General features: G+C 32.7%; 1 protein-coding gene across 2 annotated transcripts in view; it reads right to left on the bottom strand.

Moving 5' to 3' along the window:
* Nucleotides 1-14,295, bottom strand: part of LOC140753675 (sialin) — a 56,771-nt gene extending 42,476 nt beyond the window's left edge. For both annotated transcript variants that reach the window (XM_073088402.1, XM_073088403.1), the window contains exons 1-2: nt 14,076-14,295; nt 8,810-8,867 (exon numbers count right to left, since the gene is read on the bottom strand). In XM_073088402.1, coding sequence (XP_072944503.1) covers nt 8,810-8,849 — 40 coding nt within the window. In that variant the 5' untranslated portion in view covers nt 8,850-8,867; nt 14,076-14,295. The remainder of the gene's footprint in view (nt 1-8,809; nt 8,868-14,075) is intronic.
* Between the last annotated feature and the right edge of the window lie 575 nt (nt 14,296-14,870).

Raw genomic sequence — 14,870 nt, 5'->3', positions numbered from 1 at the left:
ACCAAAACCCGGTGACGCTGGGGAGGCCGCTAGGACCACCAGTAACTACACAATTCGAAAATAATATATGTAGATAAACTAGTACCATTCCAATCTACAGTACATTTAAAGTGTAGTTTGACAGCTTTAAAACGTGATTAACTACTTGGTGCCTACCTATAATTAATAACTCACCATAGTTACCCGTTAAAATTCCCAACAAATCGAACACTCTGTCTTATTAGACAGCATACTCATACCGTTAAGCTTTACACGCGGCAATGCAATTAGCTGCTGTCATTAGCATGCACTTTACTCGAGGTTCATATGGGCGGTCGGACACTGACTCTAGAACTTTTGTTTGTTACGACCACGACTAACGATTTTAGGACCGACATGAGCTTTACAAATTTGAGTACTCAACGACGATGCAATCCACCTAGTAAATGATCGCTACCGTCTATCTGTAATTGACCCCAAGTAGGATTGACATGTAAGCGAGTGCAGATACGTTGACACCTCTGTGGACTAGTTAGAATGTATCGAAGTTTAAGTGGTTGTCTTCCACATCCTTCAAACCAAAACAGAAAATAGGTGTCAATAGATAAAAGAAGAAAACCATAAAGGATTGTAGAATCCTTTGTTTTGTGGTGTGACGGTGCATTTTTGGATTATATTACTCAACAAAAATTAAATGTAATTTTTAATTTCCACCTATTTTGAATCTTACTAACTTATATTATAACTTTAGTTTTTCCATAAAAAGTACAAGAACAGCAAAATAGACAATGATTAATGACACAGACATCCGATATCAGGTATCGGTCTAACGATTAAAAATTTAACTCTACTACTTCAACTTAGCTAAACGTGGTCGTCGACTGTAAGAATCATCTTTAACGGTTAGCGTTTGAACCAATACAACAGTGTGTTTGCTGTTTACTCGTCAAATGAAGGGTTTTTACTACTTTACCACTTATTACATGTCGGATCCAGTTTGGAACGGTTGTTTAATTAGTAATTTGTCATTCGTATTGCGAGAGCCATATTTGTACTTGTCATCTACGTCATCAGGAAGGTACCTATCACGTACTTCGGGTACCGTTATCTTGATTAACAAAAAACCAATTTCATAGCTTTATTTCGCTCCACCTTATAAGTATATATTAATATGTATGTTCGTCTGTAAGGTATATATGACATGGACTTCTGTATATTTTTTTTTATCTTTGTTTATAAATATAAATATAAATATTAAATTTGTATCTTTGTTTATATTGTCTGATATAAATGATTAAATAAATAAATAGCTTTATTCCGTAGTCATAGTGGTTTATACAGATTTTTTAAAGATAGTCGGCTTATTTTACATAGAAAAAATAAATAAAAAATAAACATGTCCTTTTTATTAAAGGAAATAAAACATAACCTATGCGTTCCTAGTACATGAGCATTTGTTGCAATTTAAAAATATTTCTACAAGCCATTTCTTGCCTCTTCAAGCGAGTAGATACAATCAAATCTCATTAAACTAGAATCAATTCGTAAGATATACGAATCAAATGAAAATTTATTATACCAGTGACAATAATACCGCGATATGGTAAGCTGGGTGTCTGGAACCAACCAGTTTATGTAAACATTGCGATTTCTATCAGAACTTTCTCTCTGCCTTGAGCCTTAGCGAGTGGTAGCTATAAAGCCTGCTTGTGTAGGATTCGCACGGAATAAGCATTGGACAAGCGTGGGTGGAAATGTAAGTACTGTGTTTTATGGTTCCGGAGTTAATGTATGTCTTCATTTTAAGATTAAGATGAATTTAAGATTTATTTGTAGTTATCGAAGAGATTATGTGCGAAGCGATTCAAAGGTGGTAGGAAATTTGCTTGGAATTACACGTATTTCCACTTTACAGCGGCATTGGAGTGCTGCTGAGTTCTGGTTGTAAGGGTGTGGTAAAGCGGATACACTGTTTTAGGATTTCCTTATTAGTCGTTTGGAGTAACAACGTGTCTAGAATGAATTTTATTTAGGAATCCTGTTCTTTATAATATTGGTTAAGGATTTCTATGAGCAGCAGTGACCAAATAGCCCTATTGCTCTTTAAAAGTCACGTAACTTGCAGATGCTTAATAGCAGCCTTCGGGAATAAATCAACAATGAAATTTAATACATTTACGATTTTATACATTATTGATACAATCTTCTTAACACTGAATCCACATAAAGCACTGTGCAAATTTACTCTTGGACACAATAGGCTAAATGTACATCGCCTTTTGTACAAACATGTATGTTCACTCGTGATGTAAAGCCTCGTGGGGTTTGCTTCTTAACATTATTTGTATTACCTACTCGGATACAGCGTACGTACGTCATATATTATGCTTTAATTTGGTTTCGCATAATAGTTTCGTATTACAAAATGGCTACTTCTTAATAACTCTAGTAATGTAGTATTTTTTTAAATTTCTGTTTGAAAGTCCACTCAGATTGAAAAAAATATTAAATATTTTCAAATTTGATATTATATTTTTTGTGAGAGTTAAGGAATTTACACCATGATGATCATCCCAAAAAATCTACTAAATACATAGATTAGTAAAGATACTTCGCCGCCTTAAAATTTAATGAAGCGACAAAAGGCTTATTTTAGTAAGTTATTTTTTTGACTTCTTGACAAATAAAAACATTTTTAGAGAAAATTTACGAATAAATATCTAATACTGCATAATTTACGTAATAAATAAATAATTATTTCAAATATTTTAGGGACATTTTAGCACGGAGACGTGGCAAAACTTTTTTACGCAACTATTTCAATTCTCAAATCTGGGTACATTTTCTTGTTAGGAGTGAGTAATCTTTACTAATCTATGACTAAATATGAAATTAGAATTAAACAATTTCTCACATTTCAAACTTATTCCTGTTCTAAGTCTACAACCCTGCACTAAACTACAAGTTGCGTATAACAAAATGGTTCCATGTTTCAACATTATGACTGTGCTCAACTCCACACTACCGTTACGTACTAGGATTGCCAACCGGAATATAGTAGAGCATATATGTTTATTTTAGATGCTTCAGATAGACAACAAGACAGATAAAAATAGATTCTTTAAATAAACCTTACTTTGTTACAGCTGTTGTTTGTTTGTTTTATATTTTATCTGTTTAGTTCAGCTATGTTAGTTATTTATACCTCAAGTTTTTACCACCTTATTAGGTTATATAATGCATTTAGTCCGCTCATTGTAAAACAGATTTTTATTATAAAATATACTTTAGTATTTGCATTTTATAATTGTTTCATAATAATGTTTTTACGATGAACACTAATGAATGTAATGGTGTTAGCTATTCAATATTAAATAGGAAAGAATATACTACACAAAAAGGCAACATTTTTTATTAGTTTGTAACTTCATGATCATAATATGAAACAAACAACAATATATTCAAGTCTAATGACTAATGGGAAAACCTAGCAATAGCGCAAAAAAGATAAAGGATGCATTTTTATAAACAAATTTTTATTCTATCTGTATATTTCATTGATGATATACAAGCTGTGCCCAGCTGTTTCAGAGATTAGAATAAGCAGACAGATAGACAGACGGGCAGACAGAGAGACAAAATAAACGTCAGAGGGCAAAGGAAAGAGACAGACAGACAAAATATTTAATTATTGTCTTTTGTTTTAAGTACCGTGTATACATTCATACACATTAAGTATAAAGCTCTTATTTTTACACTACAAACAGGCATTCCAATTTTATTTATTAGTATGGATAGGTTAGTCGGGAACCCTGGACCGTATCGCTTATCGCGTGGCCCATTGAACGTAGACCTTTCATTGCCACACCATGTAACTAAACGTTCTATTAGTTAACTACTTCAGGCCTATTCTTAAGTACAACCTTGCAACAAGTTTGGTCAACAGCCCTTTCTGCTTTATCAACCAAAGCAATATAGCAACCTCGCGTAATATTAGGTCGCATACACAGATGTTTGAAAAGACTTCAAAATTGAAACTGCGACGTTAGAATTGTTTAATATAGATAAGAAATAGGTGCAAACTTAAGTACCTAAAGTGTAGAGCGAATATTGAGAGAAGGCGTCCTTAGAGAAAGAGCGCATCTTGAATTACATATTAATTTTATGAATATTATTTAGAACTTCGTGAACAACTAAGATCACTTAGTATCAACTGAAGCAAATATATGTTGGCTACTTTATACTTATAAAAAAATGCTCAACTCCGAAGAAGTCTTCGGCGCCGGGTTCAATGAGCCATGGGACAGTGGACTAAATATTTTTTTATAAAAAAAAACTGTTCTTAAACTCGGTTAAAGAAGACATGACATTTACACACAATAAAAAACAAATCTAACCCTGTTCCTACCCAGTTCCTACTAAACGCATTGGACACTTGATCGAATATAGTCATTAGCGTAATGATTTGACTAATTTTCTAGTCGTCTGCGCATTGACTTGAAGTGACACCTGTCGTTTACGTTCTAATTCATTTTCAAAAAAACTTTTGATTGGTCTAATTGGAATAGTGTAATTACAAAATGTTATTAAGGACGAGGCAAAGCTAGTAATTATTATTAGTATAAATTATATGAACCCGTCTGCTTAAAAATAATTAACTGTAAAAGGAAGTAACGTAAAATATGTCAATCCCACATTTTAGACGGATCCAACGAAGCCTCATATGTTAAAATCCGTCAAGTCGTTTCTGCTGCAAAATGTGCCAAAAAATTAGGCATACATATTATATAGTAATACATACATACACACATACATACATAGCCTTGCAAAAACCTAACCCTTCGCAATCACATAATGTATGAATTATAAACTTTTACTACTCCTTATCAACCGATAAAACATTTTGACAAATAAATAAAAAATGATGAATCAACCTAATATACCGTATCAGTAACTGAAAAATGATAAGTGAATGTTTTACTTCCTAAAAATACCGAATTCCAAGGAAATTTCAAGGAACACAAGCATTTTTCATGGCCCCACCCGCATGCACTAACGCACAATATTTTTAATTTTTATGCATTTTGAAGCTGCAAATAAGCCTCATACGCATATTGGACACTATTTATGCCGAATTCTGCCTAATAAGAGCTATATTAAGCTGTTGCGATTCGACTTGAAGGGTGTGGTAAGGGAGGCATACTTTTCCGGCCGCAGCCGGCAGACTTCATGTAAGAATCTCATTTTACCTGGGGTTGATTACAGATATTCATCAGCAGGAACAGCCTTTAACTATCAGGTGGACTGCACATTTGTCTGCAAGTCGTATGTTATAAAAAATAAGAAAAATATTATGTTTTGTAGATACAGTCAGACATATAGATTATTCTCAAATACAAAGATAGGTTTGATCTACGCATAGTTCGTAGATAATATATTTTTGTATCGATATGATGAATTGCGACAATGAATAATGGAAAAACATCCGCGAAAGATAAATTATTGATAGTAGGCAGACAGAAAGGAATGTTATAGTAGTATTACATAACTGCGAGAATCGAGATTTGATATAAATGTATCCTGTTTTTTGTTTATATCTATGTAATTATCTATTATGTTAACAAATATGACATGAACATGAAATAAACTTTACAAAAGTTAAATAAATTTAGACTAGAGTTACACATATAATTTTATTGGAAGTGTAAATTTCAAATTGTAATTTGTAATATGTAAATTGCCTTATGTATTTTTCAATGTGTAAATTGCAATATTCAATTTACACTTACATAAGACCAGAATCCGTTTACCCAATAAAACCAAATGTACCAAAACAAAATTTCGAGGTGTGCGAATATGAGACACACTATTGATATAATTCGATTATGAAGATGTTTCGAGATATCTCGATTAAGATAAACATTAGTAATTATTACTTACTATTTAAATAGTAGTTGGTAGCGGGAAAATTAAATAAAAAATCCCAGTAATGGTTGCAATAAGACGATTTCTATTCCCGTACCATGTTTACGCAGGCCTCTAGAGTGACAAAGCTTTGATATCATCTGGCCTTCGTTAGCGCTTATCGAGTCGATCGCCTCCTAGACCTTAGTTATCTGTTGCGTGACACCTGTCAAACGCGGCGGGAAATGCTACGGCCTTTTGGAACCCTGCTGATTCATAGATTAAGGGCCAGTTTCATACTATCAGAGTAAAATGCGTTGCAAAAAATATGTACCTAATAAGCACATTTAAGGTTAAAGAACTTCAAATAGAACTATCGCAATGTAAACCATTTTTGCAAATGTCATTATACTTTTAAATAAAAAGTTAAAAAAATAAATAAAGAGATTCTTAGAATTATCACTTTACTTTAAGCTGGTTATATTAAACAATAGCTCGTTCGGTACGGTACTAAGCTTTATTGTAGTACTTGAAATGATACTTCAAGTAGGTAGACTTTTTCCGTTAAATCGCAATAAATATAGCAGTTTTATCATTCATGTTTAGTTAACGATTCAAGTGATATTATTACAACAAATACCATTAGTGCAGTACTTTCCAATCAGCTAAGTTATGAAGAGGTATAAGTACTTTTTATTTTACTTGCAATCTCTAAACTCTAGAAGAGTTTATTAGAGTAGGCTAAGAACAGACTTATGTAAATGTTGACAATATGTCAGATAATAAATACTAAGACGAAGCACAGAAAAAAAGAAATGAAGAAAGAATAAATGAAATAAAAAACCAAAGAAAGGGGGATTTCTGGAGACTGCTGTAAGACATACTCGTACAACAAAGAAATAGATGAGAAAGGATGATACAATTATGACAACAATTAAAAAAACGAAAAAAAAAACAAAAGCTTAATAGTTCACACTTTCTATATCATGGCGTATTTAGTACTTACATCCAATATACCTCAGGCTAGTGAGTTAATAGACAAGCACTTAGCTCTGCTAATTTCATTGGCGATTACATCTAACGAAAATCAAATATGTTGATCGCTTTCTCTAAGTAATTAAATTTCTTTAGGTCTGCCATTTGCTTTGCGAAACCGATAACTACCTTCTGGTAAGCTTAACTGGATATTGGATATCAGTGGTTCGATCTCTCTGTACACACATAATTTATATAAATTTGTACTGCATAGCAATTATGATTAGCTATCGGCATGTAATTGCTATTAATTAGCGATTAAGGAAAACATCGTTGGGAAATACCGTTCTCGCTTTTATTTATTTAAAGCAGCAAACGAGCATACAGACCACTTGATGTAAAATAATAGTAAGAAGTGCTAAGTGATTCCAGAGAATCAAGAATACGTTGCTGGCGCTCGATGGCTAAACTTGATGGCTTCAAGTAAATAGCGCCAAATCGCCAATCAAATCAGAGCAACAGAGGTTATTTACTCCAGGAGGTGCCGCAGTCGAATTACAAATGATTCTACCACTTTCAAAGGTTAAGACTTCTCCACAATACTCTCAAATCAAAGAAAAACAGCTGTATTTGGCCCTCCTGATAGACTATGGCCTCAACCCCTGTTTTCCTAACAAAAGACTTGAGCCCGATCCGGGACAGTAATATCAATTTCACTACATATTTGTTTAAAACATTTAGCACCAACGCGAAAACAGCAAATTAGCCAACCTTGGCACAATTGAAAAATGGCTACACTGTGTCTGGCGATTTCGTTTGTGTACAAATAAACAGCTTTACAAATAAACCTTGTTTTGAGTCGATCAGATTGTCGGCTTTTGACTAAATAATCATTGTTTCAGCACAGATTTTCAGTAGGTATGCAAACTTTAATATTGGTCTCTATAACTTTAATGTTGGTATATAAAGCTTTTCTGTCATTTGTTTGTACGGGGAGCTAATATTGAGAACGAACTCAAACGAAAATATCGAAAATAGACTAACGAAAGTTTTTGATTTAGGACGAAGTGGTAATAGTAGATAATTATTGTTGGATAATGTACTATTTATAGTTTTCATTCACAAGTATGTCTAACTTGGTGTATTTAAAGTACTTTCTTTCATTCATAAATGTGACCAAAATAGTTGAGTGAAACTTGGCAAAGCCACCTACATTTTACGCAATCCTAAAAGTAATCAAATTCATGATTATATTATTACTGTATGTGGAAGTGAAGAATAAATATTTTATGTGCATTTACTAAGCGGACATAAATGTTTAATATAGGTAGATGTAATTAGAATTATTTTTCAGTTAAATAAAATTAATGCCAAGTATCATTTATAAATTGCACGTTATTTCTTGATATCACTGCTATAAAGAAGCAATAATATTTTCTTTCAAAAACAATATTTCAAATAAAATTAAAATAACGACGCAATTGAAAAAAGACTGATTAATATGATAGAAATTTTAATAATACGCCATTTATTTTCAAAATGGCCGTTTGCCAAACTATGACGTCAGGGACGCCGGACGCGCCTACCATAGTGTTGCCAACGTAAACGAGTTTGCGAACATTTATAGGCGAGACTTGGCGTGCACTCAAGAGAGATGTTTCCCGCAGAATTGTTGTTATTAATATCATAATTATAATATGTACTATAGAGATATACACTATGATTACTTTATTAAAAATATTTACTGCATATGAAAGGGTGGATTTTAATTAAATAAAAAATTAAGTTAAACGCAAAAGTTTGTAGTGATTAAGCCATTTGAATAGAAACAAGGATTTACCTCAAGTACCATTTAAGTGAAGTGCCGATTTATTGTCGCATATTATCAGACTACATTATACTTTAACTACACAGTATACGTACTCGTATCTAAAAAGTATAAAATCCTTACCTGTGAAGTTTCTTGGAAAAGACTTCTCTGTTTTGGCCATGGCGTTTGGTATAACTATCTGAAAAAAAAAATGAAACGCTTATTGAGCGATCAATGATCGACATTGACATGTACCAGTAATATCGCAAAGAAATGACACCTTAACCTCATTGCATTACTGAATGTAACTGTTTCCGAGTTGACAAGTTGCTAATAGTTGTACAAATTGATAAGCTGAGTTTTGTTCTTCGCAAATATGTTATTGGCATATTGAGCGCACCGGCTCGGCCGCGTGTAATTACTTCACACTTCATTGAAATCATAACAAGTGAAACGAGAAAGTTTAATTTTAAATGTCTTATTTTTCCTCCGTTAGGTGTATTGATGTTGATATGTTCCCGTTTCATTAAATCATTTTATTTTAAGACTAGATTTTCCATGCGTAACGGATAAATTTCCAAAATAAATTACATAGTTTAACATTACAGTTAGTTCAGTGTAAACCCTTAAGTTTTATGACAAACCGTCGTCGAAAGTTTTAAAAACTTTGTTTTAGCCAATAAAATAATAGCGTACATTTTTTACCTAGAATTTTATTGTTTATTTAGCCCATAACCAGGATGTTCTAGTGCTTTTTGCTGCGTCCAAACTTACAATCAGCACTAAATTAACCGTTAAGCCCACAAAACATTTCGCGACCTGTACGGCGCCAGTAACGGGCCACCGACCGGTGGCGGTGACTGTTGCAAAAGAAGTTATTTGACATTCATTATCCACAGCTCACCGGCCATCTACCATCATCCTACTGACACACCTGTCAATTTGCTTATTAATGCGTGAGCAGATTTTTCGCAATTCTTAATTCGACGTGTCACCGACTGGCCGCTTTTTGTGGTAATAAAAAGTCTCGTGCTTACTCAAAAAATGAAGTTATATTTTTCTCTTTATGAATCCTACTTAAGTTAATGTTAAAGTTTGTATATAATGACCATAATGATAATTAATAATTTAATGATGATGATATTCTTTTCACAGTTCTTTAATATTTATTGTAATTGTAATTAAAACGTAATTGAGTAGTTTTTTTTTATTTCAGTTTCATCATATTTTTATAAGCGTCTCATTATTTATTGCATATTACAAAATGTATGCATAATTATTAAATTACCACGGTACAACAAATTTATCTCTTAGTTAGGATCTCGTGTATCATTGAGGCACTTTCGATCAAGCTCAGTAATTCGGTCAATTTTCTCATAACGAGTATCCACGTGGCAGTGAAAACAAGACATAAATTTCGCAGTTAGCGCAATCTATTTCTGCGTGCGGCCTCAAGGTTAGAACACATACGTCAGCATGTTGGCTCATCGGTACAATTAATTTGAAGAGCAAGGACCTTTTTTGCAAACGTTAATATTTAAATACCTGTTAGATTTATGTGTGGACACTGTTAGAATTATTATTGGTGGCATTTAAAACTTATTAATAAGCTCGACTTCAATAAATAAAGCTTTTTCACTCATAGTCCCACATTTTATTTCTCTGTGGGCGACACATATAAATAATAGTTGGAACACAAACACCCAGATCCCGAGATCATGAAATTCAGAATTTAATTATCTTAGTAGCCGAGGATCGAACCCGTAACCATCTTTGGATGAGACCGATAGACACCACGCTTGTTGTTAGACGATTAGGGGGACGTTATTGTTCATAGTTACATAATATTATAGTACGATTGAACGCAGGAATGCATTGAATTTATTGTACACTTAAAAGGAAGTAGCAAGTAGTAAAAAATGTTTACAATCTGACAATACGGTAGTGCGGGTGATATTGCGAAAGGTCTCGACTCTCGATGCAGTTAGAATAACAACGGAACTCGAGATGCATTGCAACTAAACGGCAACTCATTGGAGCATGTAACGAATCTGAACGATACTGAATCCATCAGTCCATCGATTGATTTTATTACGTACTACGCGGAATGAATTGAATAAACCAATGCTATAACAAAAAACACCAGTAATTACGATAATTCATTCATTGAAATATTCAACAGATTCTGCACTCAACCAAAGACAGTTGACCGTAAAATCTATGATATATTTCTACGTTACATTATGTTACATTAAATTAACATTTCCAAGAATGTGTTATTGTAAATTATGTTCAGGGGATTTGTAAACAATCGTCTACTTACAGAGGTAAACATAACTCAGTGACACAGATTAAATAAGTAATTCAAAGAAGATTTTCTAGACGATTTATGATACTCTTTGTCGCGTTTATGGATTTGTGACGGATTATCCTCAATTTAGATGTAAGAGCTCTACAGGTGGTTTTATCAAGTGACGAAAACATTGGCAATTGTAAAAAAATATCTTAATACTTACGAGTTTTACAATTTTAATTATGTGTATTATCTTGGAGACGGACGCATTTGTCATCTTAAGATCATAGTTTGTGAATATTGTCTTATACTTATATTCAGTCTTTATTAGTAACTTAAGTATACGTACAGAAATAACTATTATATCGTTATGGAATAACTTTTATATCACGGCGTGCGTAAATGGACGTTTTACGCACGCTTCGCGTGCGCAAAACCCCCATTTCCGACCCCGTAATATAAAATTTTATACAACACGCGGACGAAAAATGTTTTTCTGACTCGTGTGATTGCAGTCCTCGCCTGCGGCTCGGCCTGCAAACTCACACTTGTCAGAAAAAAATTTTTCGTCCTCGTATTGTAATGTACTATATAAGATTTCAAACGTCGTTCAGTGCGTTTATAGAAACACGACGCGTGGTAAAAAATCCTAATGGTCGCTGGCGGCATACTTTGCGCCTTTGTCCTCAATTACTTGGAAATAGCATTGTATTGTACCTTTAAGTTGGATAAAAAACAAAAGCCTTATTGGTAACACTTCCTTTAGACGCCTCTTCCGTCACGACGATTGTAGTTTTTACGACATATTTTTAAACAATACTAATGGAAATAATATGCGATACAATTTCAGTTTCGATATACGAGTAGTTCAACTAATTAGATAATTATCTGGCTAGTAAATAAGAATAGAATACAGATTCTAAACAGAACATAACGAAATATTCTTATGTTAATAGTAGCCCAAGAATTACTTTTTGATCTTTTAATATTAGATACTTCAAATTTGTCTTTAAAACTTTAACGTTAAAATTGTTTGTATTATTTTGATTTGATATCTATTAGAGGCATAGATTAGAGGTTTATTTTATGGATTTGTAACCGTTATTCACAGAAAACGAATCATCAAGGCAAAAACAAAGTTTCTGCGTGAATTGTCACTGGCAACATTATACTGCAATTTAGGGTACCTTATGGCGGGATTGCTCAACGTTCGTTGCGAATTTGAACAAGTGCGTGGGTCTCACAAAGGTCAACCGCAGATGTGTTACGCGCGTAAAAGTGACCAACAAATATTACTATCATTGAACGCCGTGTTTTGTATTAAACAGTATATTAATCGTATTGTTTGGAGGTACGCAAATTTAACTATTCATAGAAAACAATAGAATTGTATGCGTAGGTAACTACTTAAATTTAATTAAACGTAACGATAGGTAGGTAACAGGTAGATTTCTATCGATGGTAGATCGACAACGATCGACGAAGCCAATGCATTGAATTCTTGAAATTTAAACCATTTATTTTGTACTTAAAATGTAATGAATTATAATAGCATGCATTTATTTATTTATCGTTATATCACATTCCTTTTACCGACTATGACGAGAAAGTTAGAGAAACCTATTCAATTTTAGAGATTTAATCTATTATATTTTAAATCCTACAGCAAACTTTATCTTACTTTTTATTAATATAGATGAAATAAACGCTATCTTCAAATATTATTGTGATATGGATTACAAAGTGGTTGCTTTGATCAGTTAAATCATAAACTTTCACTATCATGAACAAATAATTTCGAGAGTATACGTAAAACCATTGTAAAATAATTATTGTAACTAAAAAATAGTTTCTAAGATAATCCAGGGTACACAAATGTTTCTTATAATCGCAAACAGTTATGTACTTCAATTTTATTTATTTCTATACGGTAAATTAAGTCGGTAATAAGTGCAATTGGCTTTTATAACGTTTGTAAGGAATGTATAAAGTATTAAGTCAATATTTTACGTTTTGAAGTCCGACCTATGAATACTGACGACCTATGAATTTTCGCCTGGATATCTAAAAGATACTAATAAGGTCACGTATGTCTAATGCCTGCAGTCAACAGTTATATTACTTAATTATTTTTAACAGAAAACTTTATAAATTTAATTTTTGTGCAAGTCAAGCCGCCAAGCAACATCATTCAACGTCGTCTCATATACAACACGAATTGAGTTCAAATGAGACTGAATTGTTCCTGTCGTCAAGCCAATGAATTGAATATTCTACGCGTCGCAGTCAAAGAAAGTGGCTATCAAAATCAATTCACTTGGCTTAATGTTAATCGCGCTAAGGAATGTTGACATAATATGCAAATGCCGGGTTAATTTGTGCACTCTTGTTCTGTACACGTAACGTTCAACAAAACTATAATACCTATACCTACTACTACATACTGAACATACTTAAAAAATGCTCGATGAAGTAGCTCTAGTTTTTTATCGTGGTAGTAAAATGTGGGTGCAATGTCATTTTACTTGTAGAGCCGGTATAATTAAATTAGCATGAATTCTAATTAAGTATTATGGTATCGGTCATATTTAGTTTAAAAAAAATAACGGTAAGATTAAGTTGAAATTTAAATGTACATTATTATTATTCAAATTTTATAAAACTAAGTAAACTCTATGACTATTTTTCACGTATAAAATATATTTATACCTCAATAAAACACCCTAAAATATAAATGACACGTAATACAAGCGATTTTTAATCTTTACAGTGCAATCACACTGACGAAAATAGGTCTTCACGAGTCAAATACATTTTGTAGCCCCCAGCTGTTACGGTCCCGGTGACATAACTATTATTATTTAACGGTCGATAGAAAAGCTTATCAGTTGAGCTTGTTCAGGACGACACAATTAGATAGATAACTTTTATTTGCAGTGCCAATTTTATTGATAGGACACTTGAAAAAATCATGAGTTACCGCAACCCACAAACTTGTCAACTTTTAACATAAATATTACAGCTGTTCTTTAATTATGTTATTTCATTTGCAAAGAGTTAAAACATTTCAAGGAGAATAATTACCATACAATTTAACTTAGTTTCGTTACTCACCGTCTAAATATTTAAAACACTAAAATAAATACTATACACTAAACAAGTAAGATAAACACACTACTAATGCTTACACTCTTTTACGAAATAATCTAGACTTAAAACGATATTTTTTATTTAACATCAAGCAATATTAAAAATTGCTTTTACGAAACCTCGAGCCGAGAAAGACGCACACCAGACACCGGCAAGCGCAGAAACCCGACTAATGCGACCTCACGCGGTGAGCTCTCAAAATATATATATGAATGAGAATAAACGTTCCGTTCGGCGTTCGTATACTATTGACATTTTCATTCAATTTTTCAAATATTTATGCACAAATAGTAATCATACAATCATAATAAATTATACTTTAAATACCTGCGTAAAATATATGTAAATAAAAATGATAAACATTTATTTTCGCTTCATATAACCTTTACTTCTAAAAAATACGTTGAATATAAATATAGAATATATTTACTTACGCCTTTATGATGAAAATATAACTTTTTATTATTCTCAATATGTTTTATTTAATTAAATATTTTCAAAGTAAATCAAATGCAGCAATCGGCGCCAGCTCTGCCTGGCGCCGATTTGGCGGTGACGTCCGGTGCGCGATGGCGGGACGAGCTCTCATTGGCTAATCCGCGCCAGGCCTCCATTCTTCCTGCACCTCGTCTGTGTTGTACTATAAAACGAAATGGGTATGTTTTTGAACGAATGAATATTTATTTTTATAAAACATATTTATTTATTTTTTTACCGTTACTAAACATATTTATAAGTAGACGTAGCCGTTATGTATGT

Source organism: Epargyreus clarus, unplaced genomic scaffold (genome assembly GCF_041222505.1).
Source record: "Epargyreus clarus isolate Ecla_fem2 unplaced genomic scaffold, WU_Ecla_fem_2.2 ptg000027l, whole genome shotgun sequence".
Lineage (NCBI taxonomy): Eukaryota > Metazoa > Arthropoda > Insecta > Lepidoptera > Hesperiidae > Epargyreus > Epargyreus clarus.
The sequence above is the reverse complement of the archived record's forward strand: the minus strand, read 5'-3'. Positions and strand labels throughout refer to the sequence as shown.